The 26,220-nt window shown below is 35.7% G+C and overlaps 1 protein-coding gene across 19 annotated transcripts in view; it reads left to right on the plus strand.

Moving 5' to 3' along the window:
- TRDN (triadin) overlaps window positions 1-25,085 on the plus strand; it is a 229,716-nt gene extending 204,631 nt beyond the window's left edge. For all 19 annotated transcript variants that reach the window (XM_039707307.1, XM_039707305.1, XM_039707306.1 and 16 more), the window contains 4 exons: window positions 54-89; window positions 294-338; window positions 1,288-1,323; window positions 22,655-25,085. In XM_039707307.1, the coding sequence (XP_039563241.1) occupies window positions 54-89; window positions 294-338; window positions 1,288-1,323; window positions 22,655-24,141 (1,604 nt within the window). In that variant the 3' untranslated portion in view covers window positions 24,142-25,085. The remainder of the gene's footprint in view (window positions 1-53; window positions 90-293; window positions 339-1,287; window positions 1,324-22,654) is intronic.
- Window positions 25,086-26,220: the final 1,135 nt, after the last annotated feature.

Consider the following 26,220-nt stretch of genomic DNA (forward strand, 5'->3'; position numbering starts at 1 on the left):
CCTATATTTCTGATGCCTGTCACTTAATGTTATTTCTTTTCAAATCTTTCTAGCCACAAAAAAAACAAAGACAATTAAGGAAAAAGAAGGTAGGCATTTATTCTATGTGTTCTTATATAAGGAGGAGATCACAATAGAAATAGTATGAGATTGCAGATTTGCATGTATTGTTGCTTGAGGCAACCCCTAAAATATCTTTGTTAATTCTCAAAGAATTTTCCTTGAAAATTCTAGGCAAAATCTATTCAACAGTCAGTTTACTGAACTTTAACTCTGCTACTTTTTCTTTGTAGAAAAAACATCTGTGAAGAAACAGCCGAAAGATGAAAAAACTAAAGGTAATAAAGGGATGAAAATCTCTGCAAATAGCAATAAAAATGCAAACATTCAGGTTTGGAGGATTTTATGGGATTAGAAAGAGGAGCTTTTTTAGTCTTCCTACATACATGCAAGTAAACCAAAATGATGAAATGGTACATAAATCCCCAGTAATTGAATGTCTGGTGTCTCCTTTGCATATGAGTATCACGGATTACATCAGCGCATCCAGTCTGGCTGCAGCAGTGCCCTGCCTGTGACCCTCCCTGGCTGGCACAGCAGGGACCTGTCCAACCCCCAGCACTGCAGCCCAGCATCAGCAGGCCCCACCCAGACTGCTCTTGTGCTCCCCAATGAGGCACTGCAAAGTGCATCTCCACAGCCTGTCTGGTGCCTTAGGTCACCAGCATCATTCCGTAAAATAACAACACTGGTACAAAACAACTACACAAGAAGCCCTTTTTAATACACAAAACAGACTTCATGATCACCCATATTCTGGCTAACTTCTTGGTCACAGCACTGCCTTGATTGTTTCCTCACAGTAATATGCAAATAGAGAAATGCTTTCTGATATACCTCTAAAGATAATTAATAGCAATAAATTACAGTATTTTATTAGGTAAGTGATTAAAGGCATAAATATCTTCTCTACATTGATTAAATGCAATGACTTGCATATAGAATTTGCATATTGATATTTCAAACCTTAAAGAATAGCAGTAGCACTGGTGCTAGTTCACTGTACTGTCTAGAAGCAGTTTGTTTATATGGTTATACTGGACAGAAAATTTATCTGTTTAAATTATTTACTAGGAGCACCAGGCTTTTAAAAAAATCTGGTTTATAGAAATTTTATCTGTGAGATGATTCCTAGAAACAAACATGTTTCTTATTGAAATTTATTTTATTTTGACCTGAAACTGCAGATTAATTTATTACCTATGTTTTTTTAATGTGTCCCACCAGTAAAAGAAGATCCACGACATCAAAACCTGACATCAGGTACATGATTTTTTCTTTATTGTAAAGGATTCAGGGAAGTTGTGGTTTGCTGTTTGGCTTTGTTTGGTTTGTTTTGGGTGGGTTTTTTTTAAGGGAGATCACACTTACAATACTTTCACATTTCTAATTCAAGTCTATGGGACAAGATGTGAGACAAGCCAGGCAAATCAAATCCATAAATCTTGTTCCTGTGAAGAATGAATTGCTGAAATGGTATTGTTTTACTACCTTTCTAAATGTTTAAACATATATTCATCTGATTACCTTATAAAACAAGAGATCTGTAATTAATATGGCACTGCAGTATTTAAAACTAATATTTTCTTCTCACAGAAAATCTTTTCCATAACAATGTCACAGAGGGAGACACACATTCAGTTTGTTTTCTGTCACATTAATAAATATTGTCTCCCATCACAATCTGCCCCAACCCCACTCCAGCAAAAATGGTGAATAAAGATGGGCATCTCAGGAGAAAATCTCCCTCTGTTGTTTAATCATGTTTTTACTAGTTTACAGCAAAAGAAAATATATGTTCCAGATTCTTGACTAATATAAATCAAATTAATAACTATGACTTCAGTGGAACTGCATTAATTCATGACAGATAAGGATCAAAGTCTTTAATCTCACCTGACATCTAACTGGTTTACACAGAAAACATGAGCTACACATGAATATGGTTCCTCCTAATGCAACTTTGTAGGTCTACTCAGGAAAATATTTCACTTCTAATTATCCAGACTATTTTCTTGTATATGCTTACTTGACTTCTTTACTGTAAGTAGAATGATTTATAGTCCTAAAATCATGATATAAAATGTGTAACATATGTGCAGTTATATGTACTTATTTATTTAGAAATAACTATTTATCTATATGTAGAAACTTTAAATCATAGAAAAATAAAAAAAGATACCTAAGTATAAAAGAAGTGCAGAACAATCTGCTTTCAAGGAAAAGAGAGTACAAATTAAGTACTAAATAAAACTTGGATTTGTTACCATGTGCATTATACAAAAGAATTTGCATACATGGCTCACTTTGTTTTATAAGGGCAACAACACTTACAAAAAAGAACATCTTTACTTTTTTTCATCTTATTGTCTTTCATCTGGAACACAAAGATATGGAGTCAGATATAGACTTATATTCCTCTTGATTATTATATCAACTGACAGATACAGAAGGTAGAATCCATGCTGTCAAAAATTTATTGCTATTTAATGACACAGAATTTTTTATAGATCAGGAAATACTAATCATAATATATAACAAGTACGTTAAACCAAAGATTTTTCCCGGAGAAAAAAAGAATTCTCCCATGCATCAAAATCTCAAATTTAGTGTAAAACAAAAATGTACGAAAAATTTTCTCTCACTGGACCTTCTCTTGCCCACCACAAAGTTTACATCGTTCAAAACCTGTGTTTCTGTGACTTTCATTTACATTACTAATGATGATTGTTTAATTCAGTTGTATGTTATCACTGGGCAGTTATTCTTGACTGGATGTTTCTCAGACCATAAGCAGCTTTGTGCAAAATCAATTCTTCATAACTGGCTTTGCAAACAGAACTTACTATGCAAGTGTTTTTAAAATATTCATTGTCCACCAAAAAGAATACTTAGTTTTCAGACAATGGACAAAAGGTTTCCAGAAGAACATGAAAGTTACTCCTTTGGGTGCTGGTTTTAGGTATTTGCTCAAATTGAGAAATTAAAAGTTTAGACTGTCCTAGGTCATGTATACTTGAATTGGAACTTCGATAACTTTCACCTCTTCTGTGTGCAGATTAAGCCAGTGCTTTTTCTCCAGTTCACTGAATATTAATTTTATTTTTCTGATACATGAAAGTAGAAAAGGATTTACACATTCTGAGCTAATCTAAAACTTTAAATAGTAAATCTTCATTCAGCCTTCAAAAGCTGATCATAGAATCCCATGTTCTTAGATTTTGCTCAGAACTCGTCAACCTTTCCCTAATATTAAAAAGCAATCAGATAAAGAAGATTTAGCAATTTTAAAAGCTGCATACAGCTGCAATTTTAGAATGTGCCACATTTGAACAGAATTTTAAGCACTACTGTACCTTTCATAAATAATGGTGCAATGTGCAGTAGACACTAAATTCACTCTCCTACAGATTTGCAAGCAACTCATTAGAATCCTTTCCTCTTCTTTTTCCTCCCTTAAATGTCACAGCTGACACCTGTATTGAGGCTGAAATTTACCAACCGCTAAAAAAAGGGAATTCTTGAAACTTCATTTTTAGTTCTATCTTACAACAAATGTATTTGGAAGCACACAGAAGTTTTTTTGGCTCTTGGAATGAAATTTGAGAGTAAAAATTCAACTCTCTAGTGAGGATTATCTACCATAATCTTTATATGAACAGCTGCACACTTGTACATGTTGTATTTTTTTTCAAGGTTAACATCAGAGAAAGAAAATCTAAATGGATCAAAAGTTCATTATGTTTATCCTAATTACCTTCCAACTGCCCTCTTGAATGAAAACTCTGGAACAAATATATATATTGCATTTATAATACAGTTAGTTGAAGGGGTTGACCCTAATTACCTTCCAACTGCCCTCTTGAATGAAAACTCTGGAACAAATATATATTGCATTTATAATGCAGTTAGTTGAAGGGGTTGATGTTTTTACTGCCCATAGATGTGCAAATGTGGCAGAAATAAAGAGAGGTTGTGTTGCAAGAGCATGAAAAGTGAGAATTCATTAAACTGATAGTATTCCCACATGTTTGGTTTTGTTATTTTTTTTTAGTTAGAAAAGCAAGTGAGTTACTCTCAAGGTCAAGAGAAACCAAACCAGTCATGATAACTTCCTTACAGATGTGTCATAAATAGACTTACATAATTTGTGCATCTACCCTCATACATTATTAGAGGTTTGAAACTTTATTTGATGTGGGAACTATTATACTCACATTTAGTTAAAGAACTTGAACTTCTGTGAAAACTGAAATTAACATTAAGCAGAGTTGGAACACTTCTTATATGAACATACTATGCAAGAACTTTTATGGAAGGAAAAGCACCTCAGCTAGATTTTTCATATACTTCTGCAATGATAGAGATTCTCAAATACAATACCTATTCTCAAATATTTTCTAGCATAAAGAGTAATAATTTCATCATACTATCAATATATATTCAATGCCACATATTAATCACCACATGAAAACCTCAACAACCACAGGGGGTGAATTCATTATATGTCTTTAAAGCATGTGGGAATTGGTTTATTACTAAGGTTGTTTCAGTGCTTTGCACTTTCTGTGTAGTAATATATTTTCCAAAGCAAAGATGATTTCCAAATCTGCAAAAGCAGAAAGTTTTATTTGATGTGAGGTTTGATATGACAGCCATTTGGGAGACTATGAAGGAGGTTTCATCTGTGCTGAGAGCACGTAAACTTGTCAGCAGTGCAATGTGTGAGATTTTTCCCATATATAATTATTTTGAAAGAAACCAAGATGACTTCATCTTATTCCTTGGTTCTGAAGCTTTTGAAGACTTTGGAGTAAAACATTATATTTTTCATCATTGTGGAGTAGCAAGTTTTGTCAAATTCATTAAACACAAACATTGGTAATATTCCATAATACAGAAGCATTGAACGACTTTAAAACATTGTGGAATGGTCAGAAGAGAAGGCAAGAACTTTTTCTCTGCAGTGCAGGTAGCTCTCACCTATAGACAGATGATGAACTGCAGACACTATATTCTCTGCTCTCCTTGCCACCCAGTCTCTGTGTCTCAGATGTATGATGGTTCTGATAGACTCTCAGCAGTTTCTTCCAGAAATTCAGGTTCATGAACTTGTACTGACTAGAATTTTCTCACCAGAATTCAGCAATAAATCACTAATATTTATGTTGTTTTCTGGATTATATTCTCTGCTCTCTTTGCCACCCAGTCTCTGTGTCTCAGATGTATGATGGTTCTGATATACTCTCAGTAGTTTCTTCCAGAAATTCAGGTTCATGAACTTGTACTGACTAGAATTTTCTCACCAGAATTCAGCAATAAATCACTAATATTTATGTTGTTGTTTTCTGGACATAAGAAAGTGTGCTGTTTGCTAGAATATCATTAGAAGGAACTTACACTCTGAGAAGTTTCAGAATTTCATCTAAAAGACCTATTCTCATTTACTTACAAGACCTGTGTCTCTGTAAGTTATTCTCATTAAGATTTTGATCACACTCCAGTACAAGAATTCATCATTAGAGTAGGATGAACTGTGCGCTAAGGCTGCTTGCAGGAGAGCCCATGTAGAACAGCCTCCATTCTGTGGATATACAGAAATGTCCCAACATTTAATGTTGGTCAGAATTGTGAGGACCAAGCCTGTATATGTAGGCCTTCCAGCAACTTGCTATTAGTCATTCCATTATCCAGAAGTTGGCTTTTAAGCAAATACTTGGAGACTAAATTTCATCAGTCTTGTCTAAATGAAGACATGGAGGAATACTGCCCATTTAGAAGATGCATATTTAAAGAGCACAGTTAAACCATGCTAAATGCTGGAGTGGTCATTTATTATGAACTAAGGTGACCTTGATTTAATTTAGTTTAACCTGCTGTGAAATTTTCACTGAGGCTGCTTTAATTCTGAATGAGCATCTGCACAGCATTTTATATGGACTAATTAATCTCTTTTTAATTTACCTTGAATTCATCTTGCTGATTTTTTCTATGCAGAAAAGATGTCCAAGGGGGAAATTTCAGCCAAATTTTGGTAACTAGGTAAAATGAAAACAATAGGATCTGTCCTGAAATTGATTAAATGTCACTGGAAAATTTCTAATAATTGTAATAAGCTTTGAAACACAAAATCTGTAAAGACATATCAAAAGGAGAACAAAATAGCAGGTTTTATGTTAATGATGAGTTTATAAATAGCTTCTCAGCATAGTAAGATTATAATTTAAATCATAAACTCCAGAGATTCAGCTTAAATGCCCAAAGGTTTAAGTTTTATCACAAAACAACTTCACAGTGAGAATCTACAAGCACTTTGGGCTTTTTCCACAGGAGATTCTTCAACATCTATCCCTTGCTCTGAATTAATCTTTTTTACTTTTGGCTATATTTGGTAATTTAATTACCTTATCTTGAGTTTATTAATTGTCTATATTTATTTACAGTTGGGAATTACTGAGATTGAATCTCAATTCCTGTCTGCCAGACATATTTTGAATACAACCAAGGCCCTTCATCAGGCCCTTGACAAAATGCAGCTGTATGTACTTTGCTTTTAAAATTATAGAGACAGTGATAGTTTCTTTATGCCTTTGTAGTCATTGTGCAGCCTCTAAGGGGTTAAGATGATACTCTTTCAAAGCCTTTTTCAACTGGAAATTCTCAGTTTTACAGCTTCTATTTTTCAGGAGGGCACCAGTGCTTCCAAGTTACAAAATAATGTAGGTGGAGTGCAAGATGCTTGTTCCTCTCAATTTTGCACAATTCCAGATCCATCAATGAAAGAGTCATTTGTATCAGAGGTTAATAGACAAGACATCTATTTGATAGGTCTGTTTCTGTTTAAGAAACCTCTTTATGTAAAATACTTCAAAATAGTTACTGGATGAAATAATTGCAGATTAATTTTTATGCTCCCAGGCATATCTAGTAATGTGTGAACATGGCTCATGTGGCTCATGCATATGCACAGCACTAAGTTTAATATTTGGAGAGCTCTGCAGTTTACAGTGGAGAGATATTTCCTGTTGTCATTGAAGGTCTGCTTTGCTGAACACGACTTCGAATGTGGGGGCTGGTACTCAACCTAAATCTCGCTCAAAGTGGCTGAAGTCCACCCTAAGTCTTGGTGCACAAACATTATTAAACCTCTCCCGTTACACTTGATAATGTGCCCCATGATCTTGGAGTGGTTTTCTACATCAAAAGACGATGAAAAAAGTTCTACAGAGAACACACTAAGGGAAAACTCACAGAGAGTGATCCCATAAATAAAGGACATTTGGGGAAAAAATTAATCAGAGGATAAGCAAAAGTTAAAAATGCACAAGGTAATCAAAAGCTGGGGTTTTTTGCAATTAACTCATTAATTGATTCCTTCTTACATTAATCTCAAAATTATCTGTCTAGCAAATTATTAAAGAAGCACCTATGTTTTCTATAAATGCAGGACAGATTGGTATAACTAAATATACAAGAGTCCCAGCCTATGGGAAAAGAAAAAAGACTATGAAAAAAATTATTATTTAGCACACTGGTTTAGGTCCAGTAGAGAGAAACTGCTTTGCTTAAATTTGAAAAATGAATCCAATTAGTAATGTTATTTATGCCTGTTTAGCAATGAGTTCATTTTTTCCCCCTTAACTGGGTCAGAAGATTATTTTAAAATTAAACTAAATCGCTCCAAACACTTGCAAATACATATGAAATTTATTTGAAGACAAATGAAGAAAAAACATATCTGGATAAGTCTCTGAACGATTTTGCCACAAACAAAATATAAATGTCTAGTATCTTAGTGCACATTGCTATGTTTATTTTGCCCTTTAGTTTGACTGGCACATCTTCTTAAATCACATTGCAAGAGAAGACAAAAAAAGTACATGTTATGTATTCCCATGACATACTTTGTGAAAGTAAAGTTATATACAAAATGTAATTCTTCAGCAGTTTTCTGAGTCAGAGATTATTTATCTTTGTTTCAGATAAATGGCCATATCTTCAAATCCCTCTTCAGCTTTAGGAAAGTAATTGCTGTCATATTTTTTCATCAGCATAGGTTTTGTTTTTAAAAAATTATCAGCTGAAACCAGGCTTCCTGATATTGGAGTGAGTTCATCCTTCCAGACTATCATCAGTGTAGTGAAATCCAGTGGAAAAATCCTAATTATGTGATACAATTTTTAAATCAGTGGCAGCAGATGTTGTGAAATATTTTAAGAAGACAGCCTGTTGAGTTCCTACAGCTTCTTCCTGTCTTCCCTTATTCCCAGAACTGTGCAAATTCAGGGTGAAGAAGACATTCTAATTTAGCTCCATTTTTTATTGTAAGTAGCGCACGGGCACAGATCTGATATTTTCTAATTTTAAGCACTTAGGAAAGTGCATATTTCCTCCATGATAAATCAGAGAGGAACTTCTCCAATGGGTTGCTCATCTCTTCAGAATCTGAATTGCCTCCCAGCATTATGTCACATGGCTAGAGCTAAATCCAGAAGGTAGTGCCTCCAGTGCCTATTGCTAAGCAGGGTGAATTTGGTTCTACCAGGGTTTGCCAGCAGTTTAAGTTTATCAGGCAGTTCAACACTGTCTCTTTACTGAGTTTTTATTGTCATAAAAGAAGTCCTGCTGTTCCCAGCAAAGGAATTGTTATTGAGGAAGACAAGAGTTTGAACAGTTGTGTACTGTTATTCAGTACAAATGTATTTGTACTGAATAACAAATACATTTGTGTACTGTTATTCAGTACAAATACAATAGTATTTGTACTGAATAACAGTACACAAAATCCAAAAATCCCCTAAACTTAAATGAAGATTTCAGTTAGAATGATAATTGAAATGGAGAAATCACTTGCATCATTCAAACACCAACTTTCATTAGCTGCTTGACTGCCTTATCATACACTGTTTCCACCTCTCCCTTCTCTTCTCCTCTCCTCCCCTCCTTGCTCTATCCCATGCCTTTACAGTGAAATAAATATATGGTATTAATATCCAGTTACTTGGTATCCATTCTTATTAATGTAAAAAGATCCTTAATTGTTAATTCCTTCTTCTTTGGTTTTATCCTTTTTGTGTGTACATAAATGTGTTTGTATAGAAAATTCAAACTAATCTTTAAGTGTGAATGACAGTCATTTTAAAACAATGATTTTCTTGTGATATGTTGAAATTACATTAGTTGAATGTACTGGACATAGGAATAAGTTGACAGAGACAATGTCATGTCAACGTGTCTAAATGTCATGTCCAGCACACAGCGTGTCCTACCATGACACTGTCAGTGTTTATTGAGCAAGAGAATCCAATTCGATTTTGCTGCCCATCAAAACTACTGTATTATTACTATTACTATTGCACTGTGGAAAAATTCAATAAGTTCTGACCCCTCTTATATATAATTTTTTGAATGATTCATCCGTTTGCTCCTAAGTTTCAGTAATAAAACAAATCATGCCAGTACTGGACTCCTTTGAAAACTCAATGCTAGCAAAATTGTAAAGCCTGTATGCTCTGATTATTGCTATGCTTTGTTGGAAATGTCTGCATTATCACATATGTGTTGCGCTGTTACATCTTGCATGGTTTTTCTGTCTAACAGAAAGAATTTTTTTAATGACTCTTGGGGGAATGTCACTTTGGAGATATCCACAAATTTACGGGAGAATTACGTGGTTTGTGTGCAGTGAACATAATATGGAATGTAGCAATATTCCATAAATATACAGCTTATTTGTCCATTTAGCCTTCTTACTAGAAAAGGCAAGAGCCAGTTAAGGACATGCAAAATTTTTCCTTAAATGGTTGTTAGATGTAATCTATCACACTCAATCTAAAAGACAGAAATAATACATTTCACCTTCTATTGCAAAATTGGTTTTCTTAGAATAAAAATCACATTCATTGAGCTTTGTTGTTATGTTTTGAAAAGAGCACTGACTTTGACAAGTGACAGGTCATAACTGTTCTTAACCAGTTCTGTTCCTTTAATCATATATATATTTTTACTGTGCTGATATTTTCCCCTCTAATGACATTAACTATAATGAGAGTGTCCCTCTAGTGCAATTGATTAGCTATATTTTCATCATATTTTATACTAGGAAAGTGTTATTAGAGACATGTGCTACTGACTTTGTACTGAAACTATTTTTTTTCCACATTGAAACACTGATAAACACTGATTTCTTTTTTGTATTCAGCAAAATTTGGGGGCAAATTGGGACTACAGACACTCATACAGAGAAATCTTCTGGTGGTTTTTTTCTCGCTGTTGAGCATTATTTGTGAGAAAAAGGCATATTAACTCCTGTAGAATAAATCTATTTTACCTTCTCCAGACCTTGCTGGAGAAGTCCCCAAATGCCTGAAAAAGAGCTCTTGAGGTGAATCTGAATTCTCATGGCTATAATAACAATGTTATTGCTAGTATTTAATTCTGCTCCTCAAACATCTTTAGCCCTTTTTCATTAAATTACTTATTATCTGACAGAACTCTTGATAAAATGGATATGAAAACTTGGACAGTCTTTGCAAAGATATGCAATTAATTGCATTGCATCACAGACACTTCGAAAGTAGATTTGGGAGCTACTTTCCAAATATTCTTAATTTCCTTTTGTTATTCAAGACACAAAAGAAGTGTCCTCATGGTATAATTTCTTTATTTTTCCTTTCTATACAATGCTAGAAAAATGTCATTTGAAGAGAATATTTTTAGAAATATAGATCTGACTTAAAGTGGCAGTGGTATTTCTTCTTTATTTGTAATGGACATATAAATGTTTTCTTATCTTCTTTTTCCCATCCTTCTTCCCATTAAGCATTGTAATTTCTGAGAATGATGGCAGTAGGACTGTATAGCATGATGAATAAGAAAGGAGTTGAAAAGAATTTATTGAAAACTAAATAATATCATTTTTTTACCCAAATATTTGATCCAAAACAACAAATATATAATTTTGAGTAGCAGGTATCTATGGGCCATGTTGTGTACTTAAGAAAACAGTATTTATTTGGTCTTCTGCAGAGGCCCTCAGCATTCAACTTTTCTATTGAAGAAATAAGATGTAATTAAATGTTATTAATTAAAGACATAATTAAAAGTTGCACAGGGCCACTAAGCACAAAAACTTACATTCTTCTTTTTAGCAAGTGTGAAGGCAAAAAATTGTGATATTTATAAAAGATTCCACATTATTTCCCTTCCCCATCTGCCTGTGCTTTGTCTGGTCACTTTGTCATGCTGTAATGTTACCAAAATATTACTTAACAGGGCTGAAATTGACTGACAGGAAAAGGGGAGAAAGAGGGGAAGTACTTGCTTTTGTTCCTGACCCTTTAGTAAGTGAAAAAATCTTTGGTTACAAAGTCGCTGGAACAAGATTTTTTTGCTCTTCTGTGGTTCAGTTTTGATTGCTGAAATTTGTTTGCACTTCATGTGCATTCCTGAGAAGCAGTCACAAGTAAATTGAGTGTAGTTGTTAAAGTTTTTTTTTATTTGTAATTGCTTACTCAATATTAGTTTCTAATGCTATGATTGTCTGAATTTTTGTGGTTTTTGAATTGTTTATTTCTACTAAGACAGCCTCTGAGTGAAGAAATTGGATTTAAGCTAGAAAACAATCGTCACACACTGTCTGTAATTTTCCCTTAATAACCAAAATGTTCTTGCCTAAAAGAGTTTTCTGTTTAATGAATATTTGATTCGGTGACTTACATTAAAAAGACATATCTCCTTATAGAAAGGAGACTTTGATCATTATAATACATAAACAGGAACACCTTTATACTCTTTAGGATTATTAAATTTTATTATAGGATGCTTTCCTCCTTTCTGCTAAAGAGCTGAAAACCCCAGGACAGTGTTCTTGCAATATTCCTCACATTTCTTGAAGCCAGCCCTCTGTGTGACATGCACATCACTTAGAGATCAAGAGCACAAATAATTTGTATACTTTATTGAGTAACTATGGAAGGTACTTAGCATTTCCACTATATAAGCCCTAAAAAATTTCACAAAATCTTTGAATCCAGGGAGTTATGTTTGTTCCTTTTCTTTCTGGAACTCATCTTGGCTGCTGTCTCTCTGACTGATTTCCATCCTGGCAAAAATTACTTAAAGGAATAATTTAATTTTGATGCTTTTGTTTGTTTGTTTGTTTGTTTGTTTGAAAAAGTTCCTGAATTTTTCCTTCCTTCCTCTGGCCTTTTAGAAATTAATTTCATCTTAAGGTACCAGATGACCTCATATAGGAGCATCAGTTCTAGTGTCTAAAAAAAGCATTCTGACACTTTTCCAGCACTGATTTTTGGTTTCCTCGGTAGCACTCATAAGGGGAATTTAATTATATTAACTCTCATAAACTACATCCTAAACAAAAGTATAGCCCAGATATAAGGTTTTTATTTTCTTTCTGCTTAAGCTGATAACAATGTCTATTTAGTATGTCTACTGTTAAACCACATTTTTCTCCTACTGTTCATCCATTTTTCTTTTGATAACATTTGCTCTGAAGATATGAAACAATGCATTCAAAGTGAGAACCCTCTTCAGTTTAAAAGACACATTCTGCATTCATATTGAATGTAGGAATTGCAAAGGCAGTGTGGGATGTATTTGTATTCTTATTTGCATGCCAAAATTCAAATTGTTCTCTTGACTATGTTTTGTATCATAACACTGTTGCAGACACAGTCGCAAAGATGTTGTTATTTTTGAATGAATTTCTTATCTGCATGTTTTGGAGCTGAGGTTTGCTAGAAAAAACAGCCTAAGAAGGGTAACATGAAACAGAAAATGTAAAGAAGCCATAATAAAAAGTGTAATACTGAAATTATTTCATCCTGTATAGATTGACTATATGGACAGCTGGCTTTATTTTACCTAAAAAGCTAGAATATGGTAAAGACAGACAATTCAGTTTTGAAATAGTATTCTTTGATGAAGAAATTCATCGGCCATAAAAAAAAATAAATATGAGATACTTACCAGAAAATATGGAAACTTGCAGTATGTATATTTCAAACCTCTGATTGTTTAATTAGCTAAAATATAAAAGATCCATTTCCTCATCATGGATGAGGAAATTTACTTTTATAAGTGAGTAGTTTTGCACTGGGAGAATTAATAAGACAAAATCTACAAAGATAGTATGAGAAAAAGAATTTTTAAATAGTTTGACTATTTCCAAAACCTGGAAATTACATCTTTCTCTACCTATATTTGGAAGCCTGACACCTTGCTTATCAAATCTTGTACTCCTATAAGTGTAACCACTAGATCACACATACTCTACAACACATCAAAATAGTTCAATCTTTTGGCATATGAATCTGCTTAAGTTTTAAATCATGCGTAAACATTGCCTTAGTATTAGGATAAATTCATTAAGCATTGTGCCTTTAGTTTGTCTAACCCTCAAAAGAACATTTGAAGAAAATGGGGACTTTTCAGAATGAAATATCTCAGATTAATTCCAAGGAAAATCCGGTTTAAAATTATAAATACAAACTTTTTTTCATATTTGTAGATTGTTGGAAAAAAAACCACAAAAGTTTTTTCAAAAGCTCATGGATTGAGATAAAGATAGTTTAATAGATAAAACAAAAAGCCACATGCTCAAGGAAAGCAAAGCATGGAATTCATTCACTCCTTTCCATAGACAGGCAGGCATTCGAACATCTGTAAGAAAATGGAGCTCCATCGTGGATGACCATTGCTTGGGAAAACAAATGCCGTCACTGCAAATGTCCTCCCCTTCTTCCTGCCCCCAGCTCTATCTGCTGAGCACAATGCCATATGATATGGAATATCCCTGTAGTCAGTTGGGGTCAGCTGTCCCAGCTGTGTCACCCTTCCACTTTGCACACCCCACTCCACACTGGTGGAATGGGGTGAAAGGCAGAAAGGCCTTGATTGAGTTACTCCTGCTCAGCAAGAACTAAACCATTCCTGAATTATCAACACTGTTTCCAGAAGGAATCCAAAACAATGTCCTATATTACCTACTACAGAGGAAACAAAACCTACCCCAGCCAAAACCAACACATCCTGGAAGAAGCATGATTGGTTTTTGCTCCTTACCTTAAAACCTGTTTTATATATCCTGCCTTTTTTTGTTCCTTGTTCTTATTCCTTTTCCATTTACATTTTTATCCTATCTTGTTTTTACTCTTCAGGCAGAGAAATAAACAAAATACCCCATTCATGGGTGAGGGTTTTGGAGAGTTTTGGTTTTGTTTTATGTATATATACCTTTTGAGGGTATTTGGTTATAGATATAGATATAGATGATATAGATATAGATAGATATAGATATAACCTGCAGCCAATTTCAACACTGAAAGTTTCACAAATTAGAAACAAATTATGTTAGTCTTAAAAAAATTAGCAGGAAAATTTAACAAAATTCATTACTACTATCTCTATTTCTCCTGAGGTTCCTCTTTCTGCAATGTTTTTCTGATGTTTTCTAAAGATAGATGATAAGGAATATGCTATATAAACATTTGAATATCACTTCACCATATTGAAATCAACATGAGTACATACCAGCCAAAAAACTGGTATCACTTCACAAACACTGCAGATAGCAATAACGCAACAAAGAATTAACATTCCAAATAAAAAATTATACAGTGATATTTAGCATTACACATTCCAAGTAAACATGATTCCTAGATAATATTTTTCAAAATTATTAATTTCTATCTCTTTTATTTCCAATTTAGAATTGTAGGCCACATAATTATTTTGTAGCTGCTGGCTGAGTTGCAAAAATCCTAAAGTTTGCCCTTTCTTTTCCCCTTCATGAATTTAGTGGCTTTTAACAAGAGGTTATACATGAGGTTTTCAAATTAATGACTGCAGCAGCTAGTTCTACTAGTGGTTTTAAAATAATGATGAGGTAACACTTCTGGAAAACACTGTGGTGTCAGGCATGCTATAATTGCAAGACATAAATAACCTAACCATGTTTAAAATACTTGTAAGTATATAGCTGTACATGTTACTCTTTTACAGAACTTTGCAAATACAGGTGATGAAAAAACAGGTACATTTTTGCATTCTGATAGCATGCAAAACACAAGGTGGTAATAATTTTTTTACCCACAAGTTAAATATTTATTTTTTATTTACTGGGGCTAGAAAGTGCATGGTGCCCTACTTGTCTTCTTCATGGGCAAGATTATAATTGACTTTTTTTAATTTTCATTTTTGTATCCGTAAAAGAAATACACAGAAATAGTTCCCTTTCAACAGTAAAAGGTAAATTTGTAATTGGCATTTTTCTTCCTTTAAGAAATTTCTCTTTGTCAATCTTGCATTCACTGTGATTAAATTTTAGGGGATTTTGTGTTTGTGGGATTTTTTTTTTGAAAGATCTGATTGAAACATTTCTGACTAAGTATTTTGGAGTGGTTTTTGTGGCAATACATTTTTTTAAGTTAATTTTACTCATAAAAGTTACCTTAGCTCAAGAATGGACTAAGTCTATTTGTTGGACTTATGTCTCAGAAACTTTCTGCCCAAGTGTGTACATAGAAAGGTCAGTGGTGGAGGACTTAGCACATCCACCCAGTCCATGACTTGTCAAGCCTCACAGGAGGCTTGGTCTGACACATTTGGGCTGTGAACTCTAATCAGGGGAGTTGCTTTATCTCTATTTTCAAAAAAAAATGCTGAGATCCATCTCACAGAAAAACAGAAACACTGAGAATTTGTGGGGAGAAAAAATCCACCCTAAGACTTAGCAAAAAAACCAGTAAGTCATTATATCCAGAAGGATCTAATTTCCAATTTTATTTTAAAGTGTGTTTTTAGACAAAAAAAAAGACTTAATCTTTGCATGAATTAGTTAAGAAAACTACAGAAGATAATACAACTGGATGGAATACACCAGCATTTCTGACCCACTGCTCTGTTTTCTACCATTTAATGGGACTTGGAAGTCAATAAATAAAGCCTGCACCCCAGTTTATAAATCAGACAGCCCTAGACTCCATCTCAGTTTAGAACTGTCACAGGGAACAATTAATTTTTCTTTTTTTTTTTTTTTAAATGGGATGAACAGCAAGGGAAAGAAAAAGTCATCAGACAATCAACTGAATGAAAACTAACTTGTTTCTGATGCCATCATTCTCCCAGTCATTTTCCCAAACACCAACTGATTAATAAGTTGATTAAGTTGTCTTTTAAAATCTTGTCAATGTTAATCTCACAGTGCAAAACTCAGCTTTTCAAGCAAATTATATCAATTCAATCTGTGCTGAAGCATGTGTTCTTGGGAGCTTTTAAAACATGATGGAAAGTATGACTACATATGTAGTACTCAAAAATTAAAAGAGAGAAAAGTCATATCCATGATTGTGAAAGGTCAGAAAATAGGTACTGTCATTTATGATCCCTTTATTCAGAATAAAAGATAATTCACCTAAAGTCTAATAAAATAGATATGAGTTAGATACAAATTAAATATGAGTCTTTCTGGAACTCCTCAATATATGTGAAGGTCACTGTGAAATATAAAAACCAGAAAATATATGTGTGAGCTTCAGGGCCTTACTTTCAGCAATCCCAAAATACAAGTATTCAGTGAGAAGTAGGACTATAACTCTGCGAAAAATTATGTATTTAAATGTGAAATTGTCCCTGATTTCTCATTTTGTGCTACATTGAGCTTTTTAGCTAAAATCTTGTTGATATGTGAAACCTGGCTTGTGATCACACTAGAGATTTGTGATGTTATAAATGACTTAATGGGAATGAAATCATGCAGATGTTTTCAAAAGAATATGGAATAGACTCATGGCCCCAATTTGGAAACCATAAACATTAATCATCTGTTCCTTGTTTTCCTAGCTCCTGTCCGCTACTTTCAATGTGTCTTCCTAAATGGACCTAATGGATTTGGGCTGCAATTTCCTATTAATGCCCCTCCAAACAAGGAAGAAAAGACTCACTCAAAGACTTCCAAGAGAAAGACAAGGAAACCGGGGCAGTAGAGAGACTGAGTCCTGTGATCACTGACATTTTGCACTTTATCTTTTCTGCTGAGGTCCACAGTAGCTACAGTGGTACTTGTCATTGCAGGAACGTGATCCACTTGCACGCATGTACCTGGAAATGCTTCCATGGGGCAGCGGCAGAACAAGCAGTAATGAACCGTGTTTAACAAAGATAGACATGTAAAAGTGCCCAGTTTCTCATGGAAAGGCTGCAATGCTAACAAGGCATTGATGTGACTGTGTGTGTGAGCATGTGCGTGTGTTTTCATGCCTCTTTCGCTCTTGTTTTTCTTTACCTACATGCTCAGCATTGAAGTGAGTCTGTTTTCCATTTAATCTTATCTAAGGAGTGAAAGGTTGAATGTAGCTCTTATATCAACAAGATTGCAAGACTAGCTGCAATCCTAAACTATTTCTTCTTAATGTTCAATCAAATTACTGACAGGAAAATGCCTCACTAAGTCATGAAAATGTGCTCTGTGACTGGTGCTATTTTTATGTCTCATTGACCAGTGTAGCCTGAAGCTCACACTTACTCGGAGCAGCTCAATACACTATCAGTAAGTTGACTCCACAAGTCATGGTAATGATGAATATTTCTATTTAATCTGAAACTTAAATGCACTGTTTGCCCTGCCTGTTGGTGAAATACAAGCTCTTCTCTTCCTAAGGCCCTAAGTGAGAAGAGAAAGTGAAACCACATGGCAAAGGTTAGGAAAACCACTGTTTTACCAACATGAAGGTCCGAAGAAACAAATGAAGTAATTATAGTGCTTCCACTTTTCTTCTGCAGCTAAATCAGATTGTTTTGCAGCAAAAGCCATGTAAATGGACAATATACCAGCCAACAATTTGCTATTAGCTTAAGCCAGATGAAAAGCTAGGATGTGAGATGCCATTCACAAAACTAAAGCAACCCAAATTTGCAGTAATTATGTGAATTTGATGCTATCTCAGATCAATGAACAAAAACAAAAACCAAAGCTAAACCCAAACAAACAAAGAATCAGAAAAAAAAATGAAGCATAAACACATTAAATAATCTAGGTATCTCATTTTACTAGATGAAATGAAAGAACTTTCTCACTGTAAATGGCTTACAGTAGAACTGAAAGTAGATGTGCTTGTCCTCAACCTTCTTTTGCACATTTATGAAGAAATAAAGAATTTGTTGCCTTAAAAAAAAGACAAGATGACATTTGATCCATTTAAAGGCACATGAATGAAAACTGGCATCTCACCAGTCTACGTCTGGCAATGTAAATAATGCATTTTTGCAAGCTGCTATTTGTTTGCATTTTCTTACTATATTTTTTTGCATTTAATCTGGAAAATATACAGCAGTGACCTTAGTTATGTAGTTGCCTGCTGAAGCAACATGAGCCTTTTTGTGCAAACCCACTACTTGTAGAGTCTGAACACGCCAAAAACTGTATATCCCTTTTTTATTTTTAGTATAGACCAAGATAGAATTGGCCTCCTCCCTCTTACACTCTCCCTGCCCATCCATCTTTCTTTAATCAAATAATTGACTCATGTGAGTTTTGGACAACTGATTCTTTAACAGATTACTGCAATTCAAAAAGCTTTGCTGTTATACTTCTGGGTCCAGTTGGTATTCTCTGATTACTTGGTCATGCCCTTATGTGAACTGGATCCTTGGTCTTAATGTGCTCTGATATTGCACAGGTCAAAAACTGTCATGGCAACAAGCAGTTTAGGCAGTGGTGACCAGAAAGAGGCAGGAACAGGTCCTGCTGTAGAAGTAGCTATTCCCATGTAGAATCATACCACAGATATGAGTGTTCATGGTGAATGTCCCCAGAGACCCTGAGATCTGCTCTGGAGATAGCACTGCCCAGAGAGAATCTTTAATGGTAGAATTATGATCTTCAAAGTTCTTTTGGTGTCTCTTTTTATATTTCCAGTAACTTTTTCTTTCCCAATTTGTGATTTTGTATATTATGATGGATGTTATTGCCCTAGGTTTTTACTGTGAAAACTGTCTTAAAATGAGGTTTTATCTTTCTGAAAAATCAGTTAATTCAAGATTTTATCTAATGCAAATAATCAGGAAAAAACAGTTATATACTATAAGCCTTTTTTTTTTTTTTCATCTTCTTTTGGAATTTTTTTCTCAATATAGTTAGCCTTAATCCTTCCTTCCCATCTGAGATGGGAGATAACAAGAATTTGTTCTGGATCTCATTTCCATAATGTTTCAATTGGGAATGTTTCAATGTTAGATATCTGAAAGCTTTGGAAATATAAACAGTAAATATAATTGCATAGGTGATGTAAAATCAGTAATTTAATTTTGTTTCCTAATCTAAGTCACTGCCTGGAAAAACAGAAAAAACAGGTCCACTCTCAGAGGGGCAAGTGTTTTTCTCTTAAATTCACCTGGAAACTTAAAAAAATTCCTGGTTTGCATGGTTTTACTCAAATTAGCCTGAAATATTGCACAAACTTATGCTGATTGTTATACATTTTGGAAAATAAAAAATATAAACCCTGCTCTGTGGCTGTAGTATGTTGTTCTGTGAATTCAAAAGTGCAGGACAAGGGTTTACCTACGCAAGCTTTAGAAATCTTCTGATTATAAAGATGCAATTAGGCTGGAAAAATTACTAATCCAGCATTGTATTTACTCCCAATGGGCTTTTAGCAATACTTAGCCAGCTTTTTTACACACTTTATTGATTTCACTCTGACATGGAAATCTAAATTGTTGCTGCAGTCATTCAAGGTAGGACTTTATCTACACCAAATAATTTATGTTCATCAAAGTGCTTATTTATATATAATACAACTGCACAACCAGTACAGACAAAGCTGTGATCTCCAATGACAAGTTTATAGTTCAGACAATTAAGAAAATGGCCACCAAGAAACTGAGTGCAACAAATGGTGAGATTCCCAACTCGCACACCCCACAGGAACTATGGTTTGCTTGTATCAGCAATGGTTAAGGCAGGTGATCTGGTGTGGGAAGCAGACTGCAGCCTGGAGGTGATACAGGTGCAGTTGCTCAGCTCTGCACTGGGGTCCAAGAGTCCTTTGCCCTGCAGAGTTTGGTGGGCCATCCCATGTGAGGTGTGTCACTCAGCAGTTTGCCTGAGCAATTTTCTCTGAGGTACTGAAATCCTGGTGAAGTCAACAGGAGTGGTTAATTTCCAGCAAGACCGGTGAGATAAGTTTTACAGTGCTGCCTGACCCAGAGCTGCTCACTCTTCCTGGTGCAGTCTTCAGACCCCATCCCCAGCCCTCAGCCCCTGTTCAGTTTCACTTCTACCTATGTCACAGCTGGAGTCCAATTTCTTCCATTTCAAAATTTTCCAGCAAAATGGAACTTTTCTCAGTGGCTCATTTATATTGCACCTGTGAGTGAGGGGTTGCTCAGAAAGTCTGGATAAGAAGACTTAGTCTTTAGTGATTAACTGTGCTGGAGAACAGCAGTGCAGGTGCCTAGGTGCTGGTGGGGGCTGCAGGGTGACCTCTGTGAGGAGCAGACCTGGGCTCGACACGGCCAGCTCCAGATGGCTCCAGGGCACCCAGCTCAGGGCACAGCTGAGCCTGATGGTGATGCCTCCAGGAAAGCATTTGTAAGGAAGGTTTGGAAATGCCACAGAGAAAGAGAGGAGGAACAAAAAGAGTGAGAAGCAGAAGGTGGAGCACCAAGATCAGAAGATGAGGAGGAAGAGGAGCTGCTCCACACCAGGGCAGAGATGTCACTACAGTCTGTGAAACATCCATGCTAGAGCAGGCTGAAAGTCTGAGAAGGACAAAGCAGTGTAGAGGAACCACTGTGGGCCAACCATTACTGACAGGACATTAGACAAATTCCTAACAGTAAAGGAGTTACTTTATGCTTGAGAAAAGGGGACGAAACATGTTAATTTAATGTTTTCCTTTCTGTTTCCCACTATCCAAATCATGACACCATACATTTTTGTGAGCTTATTTCCCCCAAGTCTTCTTTGTTCACAACAGTAATTAGTCACAACAGTAATAGTCTGCCAGTGTTTAGCTCAACCCATGAGCTTCCTCATTCTTCTTCTTCCTATTTTCTCTCCCTAAGTGAGGGCAGGAGTGAGCACCTGGGCAGAGGTTTGGCTGTTAACCAAGGCTGACCCACCACAGCTGGTTCTTACACAGATCCTATACATGTCCTACTAAAATTCAACAAAATGCTATTTGTCCCATGCTTGGGGTCACAATTTAGAACACAAGACAGAACAAATATAAATTGTACATTGCCACAAAAATTTATCCCACCAATCCCCAACTCTAGGACTTCACAGCTAGATTTTTTATACACAGCGACTGACTGCTTATTGTTGTCTTGTTTAGATGCCAAATTCTCCATGATAAAAACTCTAGGACAACATAATAGAAGTGCAATAAGCAGAGTTTTAGAGAGATGTCTTTATCTGCTAGGAGCCAGGCACTCAGGAGAGCACCTGAAACACTTTTCCCTTTCGTATCTTAAAACTTTTCTTCCACCTCTCAGTATAGTAAGAAATGAGAGATTTACCCCTTAGGGAGAATACTGGTCATTTAAGCTGCTTTGAACTTAAGACAGTCAAGCATATCACTGCCCTCAGTTACATACCATTGGCAGCACTTCTTTCCAGGCACTGAAGATTTTGGAAGCCAAGAAAAAAAATAAAAGTATTATATGAATAGTAGTGTTGAAAGTGAAGATGTGAGGGGCTGGTAATTGACAAAATAAAAGGAAATGAAAAATGCTTTATGAGGTTTCCTAGGCAGGAACCACACATAAAAGTAGTATTTGCTAAATATTCATCTTAAAGAAGGTGATATTTCTGCCACCTTTTAGTTCTCCAGAAGGAACAAATACAAAGACAATTGAAAGTATGAAACATGTATTATTTATACACCTGGAAAGGTCACTAGATCTCTAGCTTGAATACTATCCATTTGTCCTGAATGAAGTTCTCCAGAAATTCCCAGTTAGCCAAATACATAAGGAGTCATATTATTCACCTATGGGCAAAAGAGAGTACTCCTCCCAGTGCTGAATTCTTAGTCATTTGATTAAAAAATGAAATAACATAACATTTTTTGGGTTTTCTCTTGGTTTATGGATTTGTATGTATGCATGTCATTTGTGGTACATACTCTACACAACCATTTGTTCTGAAGTCCTCACATCTCAAGAACTGGGTTAGTTATTGTTGTAAATACTTCTCATACTGAAGCAGAGTTTTCTTCAGTTTTCAGTTTTGTCTTTTATTATGATAGAGATTAGTAAAAATTTTACATTTTATTTTGCCTGGTCCAAAAACCTAGCAATTCATTCAGTAATGCTTCCTTTGGGAAAAGTATTGTAAAAATTGCACTTTCCAGATACCACTTTTATTACACAGCTCTTCTACCAATGTTCACTAGATAAAATTTCTTTACAACTTTGAGCCTTTTTCTTTGCCTGAGTTGCTTATTCTCAAAGGGAAAAATATATTCTTGCTCAAATAATGGCCCCTGTGTTCCCTTTGGCTTGATTCTTGCACTGTATTAAGAATAACCTAAGTTGTTCCATTTTTCTTCTCCACCCATTGCAGGAAAAGACCGAGTTCAAAACCGTTTAAGGAACCTGAAGGTGCACAAGTTCATGGGACCTCACAGGATACAACCATGGGCACTGAAAGAACTGGCTGAGGAAGTGGCTATGCCACTATCCAACATATTTGATAAGACATGGCAATTTGGTGGAGCTCCCACTGACTGGAAAAGGGGAAACATAATACCCATTTTTAAAAAGGGATATAAGGAAGAACCAGGGAACGACAGGTCAGTCAGTCTCACCCCAGGGTCTGGCAAGATCATGGAGCAACTCCTCCTGGAAACTCTGCTAAGGCACAATTTAAATAATGAGATGATTGGTAACGGCCAACATGGCATCACTAAAGTCAAATCATGCCTGACAAACTTCCTGGCCTTCTACCACAGGGTTACGGCAGTGGTGGATGAGGGAAGGGCAACAGGCATCATCTCCTTGGACTTGAACCAAGGCACCGTCCCACGTGACATCTATGTCTCTAGAATGGAGAGACGTGGATCTGATGAGTGGGCCACTGGGTGGATAAAGAATTGGCTGGATGATCATGCTCAAAGTGTTGAAGTCAGTGGTGCAATGTCCAAATGGAAAGCAGTGCCAAGTGGTGTTCCCCAGGGGTCAGTGTTGGGGTTGGTGCTTTTTAACATCTTTATTGGTGACATGGACAGTGGGTTTCAGTGCACCCTCAGTGAGTTCACTGATGACACCCAGATGTGTGATGTGGTCAACACACTGGAGGGAAGCAATAACACCCAGAGGGATCTTGTCAGGTTTGAGAGGTGGGCCCAGGTCATCCTAATGAAGTTCAACAATGCCAAGTGTGAGGTCCTGCACCTGGTTTGGGACAGTCCCAAAAACAACTTTAGGCTGGGCAGAGAATGGAAAGAGACTAGCGCTGGGGAGAAGGACTTAGGATTGCTGGTATATGAAAGACTTGACATGACGCAGCAGTGTGTGCTAGAAGTGAAAAAAGCTGTCTGTATCCTGGGCTGCATCAAAAGCAGCGTGGCCAGCACATCGAAGGAGCTGATTCTCTCCCTGTACTCTGCTCTGGTGAGACCCCAGCTGGAGTACTGTGTTCAGGACTGGGAACCCGAGCACAAGAAAGATGTAGACATGTTGGAGCAAGTCCAGAAAGGAGTCATTAAGTTGAGCACAGGGCTGGAGCACATCTCCTATGAAGATAGGCTGAGAGAGATGAGGCAGTTCAGCCTGGAGAAGAGAAGGCTTCGGGGATACCTAATAACAGTCTTCCAGTACCTACAGGGAGCCTGCAAGAGAGCTAAAGAAGGACATTTCACAACAGCATGTAGTGACAGAGAGAATGGCTTTAAGCTGAAGGAGGTTGGGTTTAGTTTGGATATTAGAGAGAAAGTTTTTACTGTGAGGGTGGTGAGGCTCTGGAACAGGTTGCCCAGAGAGGTTGTGGACTCTCCATCCCTGGAGGTGTTCAAGGCCAGGTTGGGCAGGACTTTAAGATACCTGGTCTAGTGGAAGGTATCCCTGCCCATGGAAGGAGTGTTGAAACTAGATTAGCTTTAAGGTCTCTTCCAACCCTAACCATTCTATCATTCTGGAATTCTAAAGGATACTCTGCCAACAGGCAAACTTCTCAGATTTGATTTTACCTGAAATGTTCTATTAATTTTCTTTCAGAATACCGAATGGTAATAAGCATGCCCATGTCTTAAGCCTTTGGGGTTTGTCTCAATCACCAATAAAATTGCATTAGATAGTATGGCTGAAACTGCAAATTCCTGAATTTGGGTAGTAGCAGAGGTAATAAGAAGTTTCTTCCTGTTAAGTGTGATATTTGCTTTCATAATTTTAATTTTTTTCATTTTTTGTGCTAAATTTTGCTCAGGAAATAATTTGTTCTTCTATTAATCCCATGTTAAAATCCACCTAGAAGAAAAAGCAATTTTTTTTTTAAACTGAATCACCAAACTAAAAAATGTTAGTTAGGTAAAGAGTAACAGAAACATTTAATTCCTCTGCTTTTTTAATTCTAAAGAGAGGTATTACAAAATGGAGGTCTTCTTGGTTTTGAATCTGCCAAAGAAATGGGAAAATAAAGCTGCTACCATTACACGCCAGGCATACTTTCCAGCTGAATGACAAAGATATAAATGCACATTTATCTTGCAACACAACTCCTGTGGAGTTTCTTTTCCTTTGGAAAAGAAATAATGAAAAGGAGAAGTCTAGAGTATCACATTGTTAAATTAGGGCTTAGAAGAAGTATTTCAGTGAAGAAAAGGCAACATGAAGACCATTGGATGAGAACCTTCCCTGCGCCTCTCTAATCTGCATCTTCCTTCCAAAGTCATGCAGCCAGCCTTCCCCAAAACAGCTGAGTCACCTTTGCTTTGATGTGAGTGTGTATAAGTCTGCCTTGACAAAATCTAAATAAATCACTACTGCTTGATGGCTTTTTTTGAGTGTGCAGGTCAATACAGTGTTCTGCTGTTTTACACATAGAAGTGATTACATAGGTACACTAGCATACCTACGTTTCAACTGGAATGACGACACGTTCTCTGATAAATCGAATTAGTAAACTGGAACAAGGAACTGGAGTGATGAGTCAATTAACTTTAGGAGTTCTTTTAAACTCACAAAAAATGTAAAAAAAGTCAAAAATAAAAACTAAAATACCCATTTTTCTAATATTTTAAACCCCTTACTGTTTAAATCATACAAATCATCCTCCTTTTTAGTTTATTGTCAAGAGTGTTTTTCCTATTAATGCCTTTCCAAGTGATTTATCATCTCTGGGCAGATGTAATAGAAGTTAGTAGACTCCTATAGATTATAGGGACATTTGGATCCAGCTCTGAATTCACTTTTTTTTAAACTAATTGATCATTTAGCTAATTATTTTGGAATCTTCCCCAAAGACTAGGAGAGAAAATTGAAGTACCAAAGCATTTTGTCATGTATTTATTTTCAAAACAAAAGCCGAAAAGGCATTTAGAAAATTAGTACCAGTAACAGTGAGGTTATTAAATGCTAAATGTCATGAAAATGAAACATCTGGGTGCTTCAGCTTCCACAAATTAAAGCCAGCAGCATGACTCTAATTTGTTCAAAAGTTAATGATTTAAAGGAAAAAATAGTTTAGCATTTTCAGCTGATAGGAATGTTGCTGATGTCCTACAGTTTCCGTGGATTACAATTAGTGAAAATGACAAGTTAATATAATCAAGGACAAGGACTTCAGAATTAATCCAGGTATGTGAGACAAATTCACATATTCATGGGGATATTTTACAGATTTATCTCTTTGTGGGCAGCTGTGTCATGGATCGGAGTGATTGGCAGACTACAGTAAAGAGGATTTCTGCAACATAGTTGACAAATTCCCTAAAAAAACCACAGAAACAGAGCAGTTAACAAGTTTGGGTATGATCCCATTTGACAGCTATCACCCTTCATATTGAGACCTCTGCTGTGAAGGGGTCTTTTATCACATGCAATCATTGTCATTCTTTTTCTTCCAAAAATATGTAATTCTCTGCTATTATTTAGATAAATACATATGTTAGAGTGTTAAAGTTATTCTCTAAC

The sequence above is a fragment of the Passer montanus genome, unplaced genomic scaffold, assembly GCF_014805655.1.
Source record: "Passer montanus isolate IOZ18808 unplaced genomic scaffold, ASM1480565v1 scaffold2, whole genome shotgun sequence".
NCBI lineage: Eukaryota > Metazoa > Chordata > Aves > Passeriformes > Passeridae > Passer > Passer montanus.